General features: G+C 38.6%; 1 protein-coding gene across 2 annotated transcripts in view; it reads right to left on the reverse strand.

Moving 5' to 3' along the window:
• Positions 1-18,913, reverse strand: part of KDM1A (lysine demethylase 1A) — a 66,067-nt gene that overhangs the window by 17,118 nt on the left and 30,036 nt on the right. For both annotated transcript variants that reach the window (XM_055574202.1, XM_055574201.1), the window contains 6 exons: positions 16,527-16,660; positions 13,313-13,391; positions 12,575-12,667; positions 11,179-11,285; positions 9,556-9,637; positions 6,381-6,475 (listed from right to left, as the gene is read on the reverse strand). In XM_055574202.1, the coding sequence (XP_055430177.1) occupies positions 6,381-6,475; positions 9,556-9,637; positions 11,179-11,285; positions 12,575-12,667; positions 13,313-13,391; positions 16,527-16,660 (590 nt within the window). The remainder of the gene's footprint in view (positions 1-6,380; positions 6,476-9,555; positions 9,638-11,178; positions 11,286-12,574; positions 12,668-13,312; positions 13,392-16,526; positions 16,661-18,913) is intronic.

Raw genomic sequence — 18,913 nt, forward strand, 5'->3', positions numbered from 1 at the left:
AATTATGAAAAAAAAAATACCTTGACAGTGTCCTTTTAACCAGTGCAGCAGAGAGAGAAATAAACTGTAAATAACAGCCCAACAGCCACGTCAAGTTTAGTTTTGTGAGACAGCTGTAAAATCAAGGCTTTAAACACACAGCATGACAGAAGCATTGTTAGCTCAGAAGCTGCAACCACCAGAGAAACAAGGAACAGACTGTACAGAGACGAAAATGGGAGAGTCAAGGCAGAGAAATGGGCAAAAGAAAGGCACTTTTGGTGGTGGTGGAGGGTAAGGAGGTCAAGGGAGATGGTGCCAGAAAGCAGAGAATAAAGTAAAATTCAATAAAAGAGAAAAGAAAAACACTGAACAGTAACAAGAACAACACAGAATCAAACAAACAGCAAACCGAAAGCTCACTGCCACGTCTGACTGACACCAGAATGGCCTGACTACAGCCCTAGTGCATCTCTCTGACTCAGGGTTCCAGTCAGCAGTAAGGCCCCAGCCGTTATCTGCTATCTTGCAGTTACTGGAATGTTGGCAGTGAGACCAGGGATACCTTTGATACCTGGATTGTCTTCCCATTAATTTAAAAATTCCACTTTGAAATTAAATAAATTATTTGGAAAAGAGTAAATAAAATATTTGTCCATTAGGAAATTAATACTCACTGGGAGAAAACCAAAATGTGTTTTTGATGTATTTAAACCTTGAATCTGTTTCTAAAATTAAGCTAATTACCTATGTTCCAGTTGACTCAGACAATGAAAAGAATTTTAGCAACTGACTACCTTAAGCAGTCCTTAAATACTGTTTCACGTCATTTCTTTCCTTTTGGTGAGAACCCTTGAACTCTGTTAGTTTCACAAATAATTATGAAAGGATGTTGAAATACTGGCAGTCTTTAAATACAAGTCTCAATAATTTTAGTTTAATTTGAACATTCTATTCTAGATTCTTAGTTGCATTCTGAGAAAGGAACTCAGCAAATGACTACCAGAGTTATTAGCAAAATGTCTGCTGGCAGCTGGATTTCTCTATTACACCACAGTGAGAACACAAAACAACAAACCATGTGTTGTTTTGGGAAAGAATCACGGATACAGTTTTCTAGCAAAGATTCAAACAAAAATGCTATCACTTGAAACAGATTTTACGATTCTTCAAAACCATTTATTTCTCTACAAAAGTCTCCAAATAAATGGTTCCTTTAAGATGAAAAATTTGGTGAGTCTCACTCCTGTAAATGGATTATAATCCTGACTGTTTTGGTCCTGTAGATTATACGGAGCATCCCTGAACATGGTCATGGGTTGGGGAGACCATGTGACTGGCCCATGCAGAATAAATTTTGGGAAAGCCAAACAACTTTTTGGACAGGGTCCCTGATTCTGCAAGAAGTCATCGCAAAGAAAAGATAGCTCTTAGTTCTATCTCTGGTTGCATTCTATCATTACAAGCTTGGTAGGTCTTCAAAACATTGCCCATCTGTCACACTTCCAGTTTGCATAAGTTCTCTAGCAGCAGAGCAAGAATGGGGTTAAGGTACACCTAGGTTCCAGGTACTTAAAATTTCTGACATTCAGCAAGAGAAATTCTCAGGACAAAGTAACACCCTGAAAAAAGTTGTAATGGCCAAATCCGGCCAACAGAGGTTACAGTCAGTCTCCACCTCTCCCATCTCCATGCACTTCTGTAACTACAAAATGAAAATACTGGTTCCTTTGGTAAATCGTGGAAGAACAAATTTACATCTGAGGGGTTTCCAACTCAGATTCTGAAATAGCTAAGGGAAATGAAAGATAGTTGTTGACCCTAAAGGGAGAATAAGGAAAGCGGTATATCCTTAATCTAAATATTGGGTAAGCCAAAAAGTTCATTCAGGTTTTTCTGTAACACCATACAAAAACCCAAATGAACTTTTTGGCCAACTGAATAAAATTCAATGTGATTCTATAAATGGAGACTGCTGCCTCCCTCCCGTTCTAACTCATAAGATTAGGGGATGTAAATAACTGACCTTCCTAGAGCAGGGACTAAATAAGCCATATGGAGACGGAACACATGGCATGTCTAAGGAGTACACTCTAGCAATTTCTAGCACATACGTGCTCAGTAAATTCTTGTTATATGAATAAATTAATATAGTTTGGAAAAGTAAAGTCAGTATTGTAACTATATTTGAGGGAAAAATAACTATTTTGCAACTTCAAAAACATTAAAGGAGGGAATGAGATTTTTACATAAAAAGCGGAGACTGGCAGTCATGATTTTCAAGGGTAGAGAAAGACTGCCTTAAAGATACCAAAGATGTTTCCAAAAACGATGAAAACTGAAAAGGCCAAGACACCTGTGTCAAAACTATAATAACCTAGACACCACTCTATATGAACACAACTGGATACCTGGTAAGTTACGATAGGTACTGAGTGTACCCAATCAATGGTATTTATAAGAAGCCTGGTATGCATTACCTTTCAAGAGTTATCTTTCTTCCTCTGAGCCATTCCCAAGTAGAAAATCAGGATCTGTTTCTCCAAGTAGTTACTGAGCCTTTGGATCTCACTTGATAATAACAACACACACATACCCCTCTCTCTCACACTCATGACTCAAAAAAAGCTGAAAACAAAACAAGAATCTAAAGCCCCTGAGTTACTAGCTGGTGTATAGGAGATGCAGAAAACACTCAGCCATTTCTCTAGTCTCCCCGACAATCTAGGTTTCCAGACCTCCCACTGGTGACTCCCAAAATGCTACTGAAAACATGAATTACCCTATTTTCCAACCTTATCCATTCAAAACTAATTACAGCATAATTCAGAATATGACTCCATCATCAATTAATAATGACAATGAGCAGGGCAGCTGCTTCATTAGCTCTGACTGTTTTTATAGGCTTGGAAGATACTTCTATTAGTTCAACATCCTAGCTGCCAGCGCAAGACCAGAGAGAAGGCAGAGGCAAGCTCTTTCAGGGATTCTTGTGACTGTGATTAAAACAATAACAAGGTAATGTAACAAAAACTACTTACTACATGATGTTTTTCCTATAGCAGCAAAATGCCTGGATATGGTAATATATTCCTAAGACAACACTGTTGTTTACTCACTAAGTCATGTCTGAGTCTTTGCAATCCCATGGACTATAGCCTGCAGGGTCCTTCTGTCCATGGGACTTCTCAGCCAAGAACACTGGAGTAGGTTCCCATTTCCTTCTCCAGGGGATCGTCACAACTCAGAGATCGAGCTTACATCTCCTGCATTGTCAGGTGGGTTCTTTACCACTGAGTCACCAGGGAAGCCCTTAAGACAATATTACAAGTGGTATTTATAACTGAGTTTGCTGCTGCCCTTGTATAGGATGAAGTAATTAATTTTTGTGTACTAACAAAAGAACCATCTAATTACCCTCTTTTCTACTGACGCTATACAGAGAGAATGGAGCAACGCATCCCGTTTTGTACAATAGTTTACTAAAGAAAAAGCAATGGCTGAGTGAGTATTCTAGGTGGGCCTCCTTAGAGTAACAATTAAAAAAAAAGTTCTTTTAATAAAAGAAGGAGACTCAGCTGATGCAGTCACACTGACAGAACTGCACACCTCTCCTGCCCCAACCTTCCCTGGGCTCTCAGCCAGGCAGAACGGCATTAAACACCAGGGGAAGTGGGATGGATTGGGACACTGGAATTGACATATAGACACAACTATGTATAAAGTAGATAACTAGTTAGAACCAACTGTATAGCAAAGAGAACTCTGATCAGTGCTCTGTGGTGACCGAAATGGGAAGGAAATCCAAAAGAGGAGATACATGTACACATGTGGCTGATTTACCCTGCTGTACAGCAGAAACTAACACCACACTGTAAAGCAACTATATACCAATAAAACTTTTTTTTTTTAAGTTTAAAAAAAAAAAAAGCTAAAACACCAGACAAGAGACCTGACTCTACAGTTTATTGACTATGGTGACGTCAGGCAAACACATGTGCGCGCTTTAGATTCTTCCCCCGCAAAATGAGGAAAGGAAGCAACCGAGTAAGATTCCTTAGATTTCTAAAGCCATGAAACGTATCTGACTATGAGTATAAATTAATTTGGCTATAAGCCAAAAGCCAGTCTGCTAGTCAATAGGTATCCATTCCTCCTCTGAGCTAAATTACTGGGAACAGCAAGATACAGAAACATTAATAGGGCAAGCAGAACTCAAAGCTACAAAGAAATTCTTTCCCCAAATTTAGTAATGCCTAAAGAATCCTCCTTACCATTTAGCTGCATTACCAAATACAAACCAACCAAGAAAAATCCTATAAAGATCAGAGTTGAATAACAACAAAATGCTGAAAACCACACACCAGCTTAACAACTGTTTACTAGAATGCTACTCAAAGAGCCGGTCCTGGTGAGATAAGGAGCTTATGCCAGAACATAAACTAAAGCAACATTTCTTTCACTGAGAAAAGTCCTGCTACCAAAGCCATCTGAACTAACACTGTGGTTAAAAGGATGCAGTTTATTTACATTCTGGTACAAGATATTTCTCTCATCCCATATTAGTAACCAACAGTTCATGAATTGGCAGCTGGTTGTAGGCCATATTTGAGTGAATGTTGCTATACTATGGGCTTCCCTGGTGGCTCAGATGGTAAAGAATCTGCTTGTAATGCAGGAGACCTGGGTTTGCTCTCTGGGTTGGGACGATTCCCCTGGAGAAGGGCATTTATTTGGAAACAAATGTTTTCTAGAATGTTTTACAGCTTATCTAATACCACAAAAGCAGACCATTCCTCTGGATATCTCTACTAGGGGAAAAAACCTCACATTTTACTGTTAGAAAGACTAAATGAACCTGTTCTACATTCAGGAAAGTCAAAAGAAAAAGATAGTGTCTCAAAGACTAGTGATAATCTTTGGCTTGGATTCCATTACTTCTTGAGGATATAATATCAACTTCAAAGACCTTGCTTCCGCAATTCAATTCTCTAAATTATTGTCTGTCTACGTAAAACATCTATCTGGTTATGTCACGTCCCCCGCTCTCAACAAGACTGGATAGATGAAACTAGACTGGAAAAATGGGAGCCTATTATAGTACTCTTTCTACATTTATATAAGTTTGAAAATTTGTGTACAAGACCCACCAGACTGTAGGGTCTTATATGGCAGGGACTGTCTTATTCATCTCTGCATTTTTTTTTTTTTAACAGATCTTTTCAAGTAACAGAAGTTTATAGAATTGCTGAATTAACGTCTACTTTATCTTTTCCTATTTTATTGTTAGAAGGCTGCTTCCCCTTTTCCCTCACCCCCAGAAAAGCCCTAGAAGTAAATTTGGATCCAGAATGGTGGGGATGGGAACCAAAGCATTCCCTGAAAGTCTGTACTTCTCTGATATGAACCCTATAAAAAAGTCTTTTCCTAAAGGTAGATAGTAAAAGGCGAGGATGTCCCATAGGACCTATGACAAAAAATCCTAGAGTTGGAATATTACCACTTTCAATAAGAGTAGCTACACTGCCATATACATAGCAAACCTTTTCTTCCTTGAAATATAAAGGTGATAATGTGTTTATATCCTGAGAACTACAGTCTCTTTTACTCCTAACAGGGGAGCCGGCAAACTTCCACTGAAAACAAACTTTTGAGTTTCACAGACCCCTAAAAAATTAGAACTGACATATAACCTATCAGGCAGTTGTTAAAACACTCCCAGTTTCCCATATTAAACATCACTTTCGTGTTACTGCCATTTTAACTATAGGAAGCTCCTATCTGGGCTTCCCTGGTGCCCAGTGTATTCGATCCCTGAGTTGGGAAAATCTCTTGGAGAAGGAAATGGCAACCCACTCCAGTATTCCTGCCTGGGAAATTTCATGGACTGGCGGGCTACAGTCTATTGGGTTGCAAAAAGTTGGATGTGACTTAGTGACTAAACAACAACAACAAATGCCTCTGATAAACAAATACTTTATTTAACCTACCTAAGCATCAATTTAGTACTACCATTCACTATTAGCCCATCAGAAACCTGATCCTATGAACATAAAACTGAAATCATGAAGAGCACACAAAGCTAAAGCACATGATGGGAGGCACAACACAAAGAAATGAAGAATCAGGTGGTCATTCTACAGGTCTCTTAGGGTACAGGTGGCCACAGCCAAATAAACAAATTAATCACTTGGCTAGCCTAACTTTCATTAAGTATTTAAACACCTAAGCAGCTATTATAACTCCATCCTATATAGCTCAGAGTTAAGAATCTGAATAAAGCCACATTATTTCTACCCTCAGTTCATACTTGTATGTGTGCATATTCATCCACATATTTCCCCAAAATTGCTTTCAACTGAACCAAATAAATTGTATAAAGTTATTTGCTGTCAACTTACAGCTTGTCCATTCGCTTCATAAAGTGGGCATTTTTGCTTGATCTTGGCCAGTTCCATATTTACTTGTTTGCTGACCACAGCCATGGGATTCCCTCCTAGAAAAAACTTCAACAATTAAATTCACATACCTTATGAAAAGGCAACAAAAACTTCAAAGAAAAAATATTTTTACTCAAATTTTAAAATATTAAAGCTTAGGGTATGTGAAGTAATACCAAAAAAATGCCCAAAGTAAAACAAACATATAAGCAAGCATAAAGAAGAAAGCAAAACAGTGTGTGCGTGTGTGCTCAGTCACTGAACCTATTACCAAAAATTAGTTAACATTACAGACCATGAACTCCTTATTGCCAAATTCAGACTTAAACTGAAGAAACTAGGGAAAACCACTAGACCATTCAGGTATGACCTAAATCAAATCCCTTATGACTATACAGTGGAAGTGAGAAACAGATTTAAGGGACTAGATCTGATAGACAGAGTGCCTGATGAACTATGGACGGAGGTTCGTGACATTGTACAGGAGACAGGGATCAAGACCATCCCCACGGAAAAGAAATGCAAAAAAGCAAAATGGCTGTTTGGGGAGGCCTTACAAATAGCTGTGAAAAGAAGGGAAGTGAAAAGCAAAGGAGAAAAGGAAAGATTCCCATATGAATGCAGAGTTCCAAAGAATAGCAAGAAGAGATAAGAAAGCCTTCCTCAGCAATCAATGCAAAGAAATAGAGGAAAACAACAGAATGGGAAAAACTAGAGATCTCTTCAAGAAAATCAGAGATACCAAGGGAACATTTCATGCAAAGATGGGCTTGATAAAGGACAGAAATGGTATGGACCTAACAGAAGCAGAAGATATTAAGAAGAGGTGGCAAGAATACACAGAAGAACTGTACAAAAAAAGATCTTCATGACCCAGATAATCACGATGGTGGGATCACTCACCTAGAGCCAGACATCCTGGAATGTGAAGTCAAGTGGGCCTTAGGAAGCATCACTACAAACAAAGCTAGTGGAGGTGATGGAATTCCAGTTGAGCTATTTCAAATCCTAAAAGGTGATGCTGTGAAAGTGCTGCACTCAATGTGCCAGCAAATTTGGAAAACTCAGCAGTGGCCACAGGACTGGAAAAGGTCAGTTTTCATTCCAATCCCAAAGAAAGGCAATGCCAAAGAATGCTCAAACTACCGCACAATTGCACTCATCTCACACGCTAGTAAAGTAATGCTCAAAATTCTCTAAGCCAGGCTTCAGCAATACGTGAACCGTGAACTTCCAGGTGTTCAAGCTGGTTTTAGAAAAGGCAGAGGAACCAGAGATCAAATTGCCAACATCCGCTGGATCGTCAAAAAAGCAAGAGAGTTCCAGAAAAACATTTATTTCTGCTTTATTGACTATGCCAAAGCCTTTGACTGTGTGGATCACAATAAACTGTGGACAATTCTGAAAGAGATGGGAATACCAGACCACCTGACCTGCCTCTTGAGAAACCTATATGCAGGTCAGGAAGCAACAGTTAGAACTGGACATGGAACAACAGACTGGTTCCACATAGGAAAAGGAGTACGTCAAGGCTGTATATTGTCACCCTGCTTATTTAACTTCTATGCAGAGTACATCATGAGAAACGCTGGGCTGGAAGCAGCACCAGCTGGAATCAAGATTGCTGGAAGAAATATCAATAACCTCAGATATGCAGATGACACCACCCTTATGGTAGAAAGTGAAGAGGAACTCAAAAGCCTCTTGATGAAAGTGAAAGAGGAGAGTGAAAAATTGGCTTAAAGCTCAACATTGAGAAAACTAAGATCATGGCTTCTGGTCCCATCACTTCATGGGAAACAGATGGGGAAACAGTGGAAACAGTGTCAGACTTTATTTTTGGGGGCTCCAAACTCACTGCAGATGGTGACTGCAGCCATGAAGTTAAAAGACGCTTACTCCTTGGAAGGAAAGTTATGACCAACCTAGATAGCATATTCAAAAGCAGAGACATTCATTACTCTGCCAACAGAGGTTCGTCTATCAAGGCTGTGGTTTTTCCAGTGGTCATGTATGGATGTGAGAGTTGGACTGTGAAGAAAGCTGAGCGCCAAAAAACTGATGCTTTTGAACTGTGGTGTTGGAGAAGACTCTTGAGAGTCCCTTGGACTGCAAGGAGATCCAACCAGTCCATTCTAAAGGAGATCAGTCCTGGGTGTTCTTTGGAAGGACTGATGCTAAAGCTGAAACTCCAATACTTTGGCCACCTGATGCAGAGAGTTGACTCATTGGAAAAGACTCTGATGCTGGAAGGGATTGGGGGCAGGAGAAGGGGACGACAGAGGATGAGATGGGTGGATGGCATCACTGACTCGATGGACGTGAGTCTGAGTGAACTCTGGGAGTTGGTGACGGACAGGGAGGCCTGGTGTGCAGCGATTCATGGGGTCGCAGAGTCGGACACGACTGAGCGACTGAACTGACAGATCCTTCTAGACTTTATGTATGTAAGATTAGACATTACACACAAAAGGATCATAACACATGCACTGTTTTTTAATCATTTTTCAACTTAGCAATAAATTGTGGACATAATTTCATGTTAATATGGAGCTACAAATTTTTAGCAGCTGGAGAGTTCTCACTGAATAACAATTTAATCTTCTAATCTGCGGTTTCTAACATTCTGTTACCCCACACTGAAAATGTTTTGAACACAATATGGTTCACTTCTCTATTTTCTTTAGATTAATTTCCTAGAACTAGATCTGCCAGGGCAAAATCTACACACATTTTAAATTATGCACATACTGATATATCTTTTAAGAGAACTGTTTGCCAATTTACCTTTCACTAACACTGAGAACAGGCTTCCCAGCTTGTGTAGTGGTAAAGAATCCACCTTCCAATGCAGGAGACACAAGAGACACAAGTTTGATCTCTGGGTGGGGAAGATCCCCAGGAGAAGGAAATGGCAACCCAGGCCACTATTCTTGCCTGGAAAACTCCATAGACAGACGAACCTTCCAGGTTGTCACAAACAGTTGGACATGACTGAGCGACTGAGCACATACACATAAGACTAAGAACAGAATCCTAAGCAATGTATTTAAAAACTGAATCTATGACTTTATAAGATTAAACCATTTTGTGAGTCTCAGACCCTGAAATTGTAGCACAGAACTAAACTACTTACCAAGACCTGTTACCACCATGGCTCCAAGGTCAGCTACATAGTTTCCTTTGCGAAATGTAGCAACTCGTCCACCCACACGATCCTGTTTTTTAAAAATTAAATGGCTAAAATTAATTCTAGTTTAATCATGATAACCTGGCAAAGTACCATCTCAGGCCTCTTTGATAACTTAAAAAGAAAAAGGTGTAGAGTTTACATGGGAGTATGATGTTAGCTCAAAGAGGAAATGAAGTTTAACTATTTGAGGGAATGGGAGATAATGACACATAAAAGGAACAGAATTAAGTGCTATGAGATAGGAAAAAATTTAATAGCCAGAAGATATCAGTTATAGGTACTATTTAGCTCTCAACCCCAATGTCTCTAATACCACTTATTATACAGGCTGAGCAAGGGCCACACACATAGAAAATACCTGCACACAAATTTCAACACTTAAGGTCATTTTTCTACCACCATGTTCTGACTCTTGTCCCCCAGTGTCAAAGTCAGGTGTGACTGACTTGACAGACAACTTCTCTGAGAAATGCCTCTTCAATGTAGCCTCATGCCCAAGGGCAGTGTCTACTGAACATGAACCGTTGACAATACCTCCCATTTCTAAACAGGCCCAAGTGTTATCTTTGCTGACTGGAGATTTTCAAATATAGGGAAATCTTACTGAGCTGCAGTGAAACCTCAGTCATGAGTTACGTGAGTACTCTGTAAACTCCAGACCAACAAATGAAAAAAAGCAAACCAAGACAAAAACCTATACACATGGGTAGGAATCATAATGATCCTCCATTATTCTTTACTGTATTCTCAGTACATAGGATACACAGGCACACAGATATTTTCCAATTAAGGAATAAAATATTATTTTTAGTAAGACTATCACGAATTGTTTATTTTGATTTCCCCATACTATCTGAAAAGAACATTAAAAAAAATTAAATTTAGATTGTACTGCACAAAACATTTTGAAAGCTTTTATAAAATTTTAGATGGTTTAGGTTATGTGAGAAGTGTTTTGTTGTTGCTATTTTAAGTGGCAGGAGCCCACAGAGGTCTTTAAGCCACTGAAAGATAATTAAATCTCAAACATTACTCATGAAAATGATTTGAATAGTAATGTTCTAATGGGATGCTCTTTTTGTCTACTCAGTGCCATCATCCTCGTCCTCCTTCAGCTTCCATTCCTCTCTCTGGACTAATGGTAAAGAGCCAGAATCTTGGATTTACCAAGGCTGTAAAAGACAGCTGCTGCCTGAGAAGCAACTCCTCTCCCTTTACTATTGAACAGAATACAGCCACCACTAAAAGTAACTGCATTCTATAAAGGGTATTTCAACAAAGCCCCCAAACTGAAAGTTGCTAATTGTAGGAAACAATGACCTGAAAATATATACCAGAGGGCTATATAGATTATATAAACTCTAAATACTCACTGAGCCCTTTTCAAAGTCTTATTGTCAAAAAAGCTTTATTAGATGTAGTTATTAACACTATCAAAATACTTTTGAGTATTATTTAAATCAATTTGGTTTAGTTCAATTTGTATGATTCCTTAATTTACCACAGATAATTTCTTTACCATATTTTCATCAGGTTGGGCTTCTAAACCCAAACTAAAATTCTTACCCTGGCTTCCAGAAGTGTGACATCCATTCCAAAACTCTGTAACTGACGAGCTGCTGCCAAGCCTGAGACCCCAGAGCCTATGATGATTACCTTTCCTGTCTTCTTAGCTGAAAATAAAAAATGAGCAAGAATTAAAACACTGTTACAGTTTTAATAGTTTTTATCATTTTTTATCAAGAAAATTTCTAAATTCTTTACGTTATGATGTCTCACAAATAATTTAGTTATTTTCAAAATAGGAAACTATATGAATACAAATTAACAAATATCTGAGACTTATACTTTAACTCAATGTTTAAAATTTATAAATGGAATTCTTTACCTTAAAATTTACTTTCTCATTACTTCAGTCACGTGCTTGCTTCAGTGTCTGTGACCCTTGGTAAACTTATTATGCATAATCTCCCGTATTTACCTCACAATTATACTAGGACAATTTGAGCAGTCAACCAACTGATTCTTAAAGCTATTTTCTATAAGCTGTCTTCTGCAGTCTTTCCTTTTCTTAAAAATTATTAAAGCAGAGGGGACTTCTCTGGTGGTCCAGTGGTTGGAACTCTGTGTTCTCAATGCAGAGTTCGATGCCTGGTCAGGGAACTAGACCCCACATGCCACAACTAAGAGTTCGAACGCTGCAGCTAAAGATCCTGCATGCTGCAACTAAAAATCCCATATGCCACAACCAAGACTAGGCACAGCCAGATAAATATATAAATTTTAAAAAATTATTAAAGCAAAAAAATAAATGTATTATAAACAGATATGTGTGCTTAGTTGCTCAGTTGTGTCCAACTCTGAAACCCCATGGACTGTAGCTGCCAGGCTCCTCTGTCTATGGGGATTCTCCAGGCAAGAATATTGGAGTGGGTTGCCAGGCCCTCCTCCACAGGATTGTCCCAACCCAGGGATCGAACCCAGGTGTCCCACATTGCAGGCAGATTCTTTACCATCTGAGTCACCAGGGAAGTGCAAATAAACAGATAGATGTATTAATTCTCAGATTATCCCTATCTTCTGATTCCTGGCAGACATTATCCAGACACCATTAAAGGGGTAAACAGCATTAAAAAAAATAAAAATGCAACTCTTATCACTGCATTAAAGAACTGCTCAATGAGAGAAAACAAACCTCCTACTTTCATAACTGATTTTTCATTTTTAATCAACTATTTTTATTTTTTCTTAAATTGGAAATTCATCTCTTTTACCAAGTATTTATCAAACCAAAAATTATAGGAAATTCATATTTATAAGGAGATTTTACTTTAAATTTGACTTATAAGAAGATAAGCTTGGGAATATTCTGGCTGTAAATATGGATCAGAAATCAAAATAAAATGGTAAAAGCCTTCTGGAATCTAATCTAAAACAATGAAATTCATTGGCCAGTCCTTACTTGGGAGGGGCTTTATCCTCTTATAGATGCCGAAGTTGATAAGACCATGACGCTCTAAATAACTGTGAACTCGGTGGACAAGCACAGTATCACCTGCAGAAAAATGAATTTAAATACAAGTTTATCTTTTTAGCACTTTAAATGGAAAACTCTGATTCTTCTTTATTTCTCCATCATGAAGTCATTCTATTCATCTTTTCCCTAAGCTTCAAGTCATATGACTCCTTTAGGAAAGTGATGTGAGAAGTGTTAAGTCTGTGTGGTAGTCCAAAATGCCTGTCACATAATCTTCAATTTTTAAGAATGACATCCCAATACAGATGAAATGAAGGACAAAACCAACCCTTTAAATAGTAGTAGTGTGCTCATTTACTTTGGGAAAATCTTTACAAGACCATTGGTGGCAAGTGGCAAATGAAAAAGCCAAATATACAGCCAACTGAATGCCGCCAAAGTGCTCTGTGGATTAAAGCTGGAACACAGGTCTGGAGAGATTATTAGCAATTTCTTGAACTCATTCACCTATCAACACAAATAAAAATTCAGAAGAACAATTACAAACACACAAAACAGTTTTGCTAAAAGGCTCACTTTTGCACAGCACAGGTGTGAAATAAAATGAATATATGTATGAAAATTAATTAACAAATTCAATATCAAGGAGCCATGAGCTTCTGCAAGAAAATATCAATTTTCACAATCCGGTTCAAGACCAGTCCTATGGAACATACTACTCACTGTTGTAAGGCGCTTCTAATTGCTGGAGAGTGGCCTCGAATGTCAGCTGAATCTTTGGATTATCCAACCACAACTGCAACTGTAATCGAATGACAGAAAATCGTGTTACATACAAATAGACATGTACTATTTGATTGCCTCAAATATGGATTTTCCTTTCAATGAAACAGTAAGGGTTTTATTTCTGACAAAGAAACTAATGAAACACAAAACCATGGCAAATGAGTGAATAATTAAAGAAGCTGGGAAATATCTGGCCTACCAAGTAACTTGTCAAAATCATTCAGCTTGGGAGCAACAAGGATTTAAACCTGGATTAGATATCTCCAGAGATACTGAGTTGATACAAAATTAAATGATCAATTAGATATGTGGTGATGTGGTGTGCAAAAGGTAACTCCTCAGTTATTAGCCTGCACAACTAAATGCATTGGTATACCATTTACTGAATGAGGGACACTGAAATAAGAGATCATGAGTTGAGTTTAAAGACAATAAGAGGAGCTGAAAGACTGGCATCCAGATACGTAGCTGGGGTTCAGGGAGTTGAGGTTTAGAGCCTCTTGCTTATGGGTATAACTGAAGTCAAGTGTGCAGAAGAAGGGTTCCTAGCAGGAAAGAACAGGGGAGAGAGGAGAGGACCTTAAGGACTTCCAACCAGTTCACACAGTTGGCCTGTTGTTAAGGACAACCCTACAAATCATTCAGAGAAGACAACAACCAGGGAAGCAAGAGAAAAACTAGAATACTGTGTTAAGCTAAGGAAGCTGTGTATTTAAGAAAGGAGTCAATTATTTCTAATACTGCTGGAAAAGCAGTAAAATGAGGAATGACAAATATTAAGGTACAATCAATGGCCTCTAACATGAATTCTCTTCTACAAAAGGCAAGACCAGCGGAATACTATCATATTTAAATCTTAGCTAAAAGTTAATAAATACTGCTCCATCAAATTTCAAAGGAGTTAATGTGTAAATAAATTCAGTTACAAAGAGATATGACCAAATTCATATGGACCCTCTGCTTTTCTCTGTGGCTACTGTCAAAAGGAAAATGGAATTCTTCAATCATGCCGTGGGCCCAAGCCCATCAAATTTCAACATAAGCCTTTTTCCTCCTTCCATCTTATAATACAAAGCTCACATCACAAGTTCTAGTTGAATAATTCTAAAATTGTGGTTTTAAAATCTGGAAGCAAAGGATGCAATTTAACATGAGACAAGTGACACAGTTCTTATAGGAAAGAATGACTTAAATTCTGTTTTATAGCCAGAGACCACAACTCTAAACCTGCGCTTAGTCCTTCCTCAAATCTGGACTTCTGTCACAGGGAATGAATCAGAGGAAACAGCGATTGCTATAAATCTACCACTGAAGTTCAAGTAAAAAGTGAAAACTTCCCTCAGATGAAACAACAAAATGACAATTTTGTCTGAAATCTACTTAGAACGAATGTTACCAAGCTATACACAGAAGCTGATTCAATTATAAGACAAATCAGCCTCAAAAATGCACATTAAGACTTTTCCATTCACTTTTTAAAAAACACCCAATTTTTTCTTCACAAAAAGAACCTTTATTCACTACTACACAAACCTACCAATCACTCTAGCTAAATAGCATCTAACAATCCAAATTTAGCAGTAGTTTTACAATCTAATGGTCAAAATAAAGATGTTAGTGGTGAATAAAAAGACATCTCTGAGTATCTATTCAGCTATATCCAAAATAGCTGAAATTCAACATGAATTTCTTCTACTCTGTTTTACCAGAGTATAACTAATGGAGCTTCCCTGGTGGCTCGGCCAGCAGGTAAAGAATCTGCCTGCATTGCAGCCGACCCTGGTTCAATCCCTGAGTCGGGAAGATTCCCCGGAGAAAAGAATGGCTCTTGCCTTGAGAATTCCAGTATTCTTGCCTTGAGAATTCCATGGACAGAGGAGCCTGGCAGGCTATGTCCATGGGGTCGCAAAGAGCTGGACACGACTGAAGTGACTAACATTTTCACTTTCAGAGTTTAACAAATATGTTCTGAACAGTATATGGTTAAAGAATTTCTGATGGGACTTCCCTGGTGGTCCAGTGGCTAAGACTGTGTTCCCAAAGCAGGGTACCCGGGTTTGATTCCTAGTCAGGGAACTAGATCCCACAGGCCAACTAAGACCCCAGGGCAGCCAAATTTAAAAAAAAAAAAAACAAAAACCTTCAGACGAATAAAGAACGTAAAAGAAAAATTCACAGAAGAAATGCGAATGACTAACAAATATGAAAAAGCAATCAGCCTAAGTAATCAAAGAAATGGAAGATAAATGAAATGATCTTGGCCTACTACAGCAGCAAAGATTATCATCAATCAGACCATAAAACCTGCCTGCAATGCAGGAGACCCGAGTTCAGATCCCTGTGTTGAAAAGATCCCCTGAAGAAGGCAATGGCTACCCATTCCAGTATTCTTGCCTGGAAAATCCCATGAACAGAGGAGCCTGGTGGGTTACGGTCCATGGGGTCGCAAAGCGTTGGACATGACTGAACAACTAACACTTTCACTTTCACTCAATGAGGGCATTAACTGGGTCAGGTTCTCTGGGAAGTAATCTGACAACATGTATCAAATCTTAAAAAGTGTTCATACTTTTTGAGAAAGTAGTTTTCCTTCTAGAACTCTATCTAGAATTCTATCATAAGGAAATAATCAGAGATGAGAGTCAACAATGCATAAAGCTGTTCAGAGCTTCACTTTAATAAGTAAAATGGACATTTAACTGCCCAACAGTTAAAAGTATGACCCACCTATCAAATAAATATTACACAGATATTAAAAACAATCATTTAGCCAGAGGAAGATGATGACCCAGATGAGCAGAACAGAATAAGGGCTTCTCTTATGCTGAGAAGGAAAGACAAAGTGACTATTTTTAAAGTATATTTTTAAAAAGCTTATAAAGATTCTTATCGTGTGTTTATAAGGTTACTGAAGAATGAAAAGAATCCAAAGAATGCATGGAAAGAGGAGCTCAATTTTGTAAGAAAAATTATATACATTTAAAAAAATACCTAGAGGAAAAAAACTAATTTTTAACAGTGTTTATCTCTGGATAATAGTATTATAGATAACTTAAAAATTCTTTCCTCTCTACTTTCCCCCCCGTATTCTATATAAAGTAATATGTACCTTTTAGAATTCAGGTGGAAAAAAGCTAACAAGGAAACTTACTGTGCGATTTCTAATGAACAGAAAAACCTTCTGGGTCTGCTGTGGTCCACTGATGATATCCGGAAAACAGGCTGCTTCTTGAGAAGTCATTCGGTCATGAGGAAGTCTACTCTGGAAAGCTGCACCCTCCACACCTAGCAAAAAAAAAGCAAACGGTTTCTGGGAAACATGCAAGTGAATATAGAACTAGGGATAATGATTATGCCTCAAACTCCTTTTCTGCCTGAAGAACTTCTGTAGAGCTTTGGCTTGTTCACAGACTGATCTCACTTCCTTTTTAAAAAAAAAACTTTCAATTTGCTCAAAAGCTGAAAACACCCTTAAAAAGTAGTCATTCTTTTGAGCTTAACATTCCTAAAATCAGTTTACTAATGAGAGAAACAATATACGTTAAAAAAACGTAACAAGGCATTTAGAATCTTCTTCATCCACAAAAAGCTTTAAAATACTTGAGGACACTCTTAACTAAAATTAGCACTATTAACAGTATATAATAAATGTTAAAACTAAAGAATAAGAGTAAAGGAGAAAAGACTAACAAGAAAGCAAAAGAGGCTATGGAATGAAAAACATAATCACATACTTTTTTTAGGACAACAACAGGGAACATGAAGAGGATCTAACGTTTAATAACGAACATATGGTCTCATCAACAGCACCATCCACTAGTTCTCATAATTCAACTGCTGGCAAGCAATGAGAGAAACTAAGGCGACTACAATGAAGAGACAAAAGAAAGCAAGAAATCCATCTTTTCTGGTAGAAACACTAGAAATGCTTTACTATTAACTGCAAGTAAAATATGTTACTGCATATACTATATTAAGTCAGTTCAGTTCAGTCCCTCAGTCGTGTCCAACTCTTTGTGACCCCATAAATCGCAGAACGCCAGGCCTCCCTGTCCATCACAAACTCCCAGAGTTCACTCAAACTCATGTCCATCGAGTTGGTGATGCCATCCAGCCATCTCATTCTCTGTCGTCCCCTTCTCCTCCTGCCCCCAATCCCTCCCAGCATCAGTCTTTTCCAATGAGTCAACTCTTCCCATGAGGTGGCCAAAGTACTGGAGTTTCAGCTTTAGCATCAGTCCTTCCAATGAACATCCAGGACTGATCTCCTTCAGAATGGACTGGTTGGATCTCCTTGCAGTCCAAGGGACTCTCAAGAGTCTTCTCCAACACCACAGTTCAAAAGCATCAATTCTTTGGCGCTCAGCCTTCTTCACAGTCCAACTCTCACATCCATACATGACCACTGGAAAAACCACAGCCTTGATAGACGAACCTCTGTTGGCAGAGTAATGAATGTCTCTGCTTTTGAATATGCTATCTAGGTTGGTCATAACTTTCCTTCCAAGGAGTAAGCGTCTTTTAACTTCATGGCTGCAGTCACCATCTGCAGTGAGTTTGGAGCCCCCAAAAATAAAGTCTGACACTGTTTCCACTGTTTCCCCATCTGTTTCCCATGAAGTGATGGGACCAGAAGCCATGATCTTAGTTTTCTCAATGTTGAGCTTTAAGCCAATTTTTCACTCTCCTCTTTCACTTTCATCAAGAGGCTTTTGAGTTCCTCTTCACTTTCTACCATAAGGGTGGTGTCATCTGCATATCTGAGGTTATTGATATTTCTTCCAGCAATCTTGATTCCAGCTGGTGCTGCTTCCAGCCCAGCGTTTCTCATGATGTACTCTGCATAGAAGTTAAATAAGCAGGGTGACAATATACAGCCTTGACGTACTCCTTTTCCTATGTGGAACCAGTCTGTTGTTCCATGTCCAGTTCTAACTGTTGCTTCCTGACCTGCATATAGGTTTCTCAAGAGGCAGGTCAGGTGGTCTGGTATTCCCATCTCTTTCAGAATTGTCCACAGTTTATTGTGATCCACACAGTCAAAGGCTTTGGCATAGTCAATAAAGCAGAAATAAATGTTTTTCTGGAACTCTCTTGCTTTTTTGACGATCCAGCGGATGTTGGCAATTTGATCTCTGGTTCCTCTGCCTTTTCTAAAACCAGCTTGAACACCTGGAAGTTCACGGTTCACGTATTGCTGAAGCCTGGCTTAGAGAATTTTGAGCATTACTTTACTAGCGTGTGAGATGAGTGCAATTGTGCGGTAGTTTGAGCATTCTTTGGCATTGCCTTTCTTTGGGATTGGAATGAAAACTGACCTTTTCCAGTCCTGTGGCCACTGCTGAGTTTTCCAAATTTGCTGGCACATTGAGTGCAGCACTTTCACAGCATCACCTTTTAGGATTTGAAATAGCTCAACTGGAATTCCATCACCTCCACTAGCTTTGTTTGTAGTGATGCTTCCTAAGGCCCACTTGACTTCACATTCCAGGATGTCTGGCTCTAGGTGAGTGAAAGTACTACATATACATATATATA

This window comes from Bubalus kerabau, chromosome 3, assembly GCF_029407905.1.
Source record: "Bubalus kerabau isolate K-KA32 ecotype Philippines breed swamp buffalo chromosome 3, PCC_UOA_SB_1v2, whole genome shotgun sequence".
In the NCBI taxonomy this organism is placed as follows: Eukaryota; Metazoa; Chordata; class Mammalia; order Artiodactyla; family Bovidae; genus Bubalus; species Bubalus kerabau.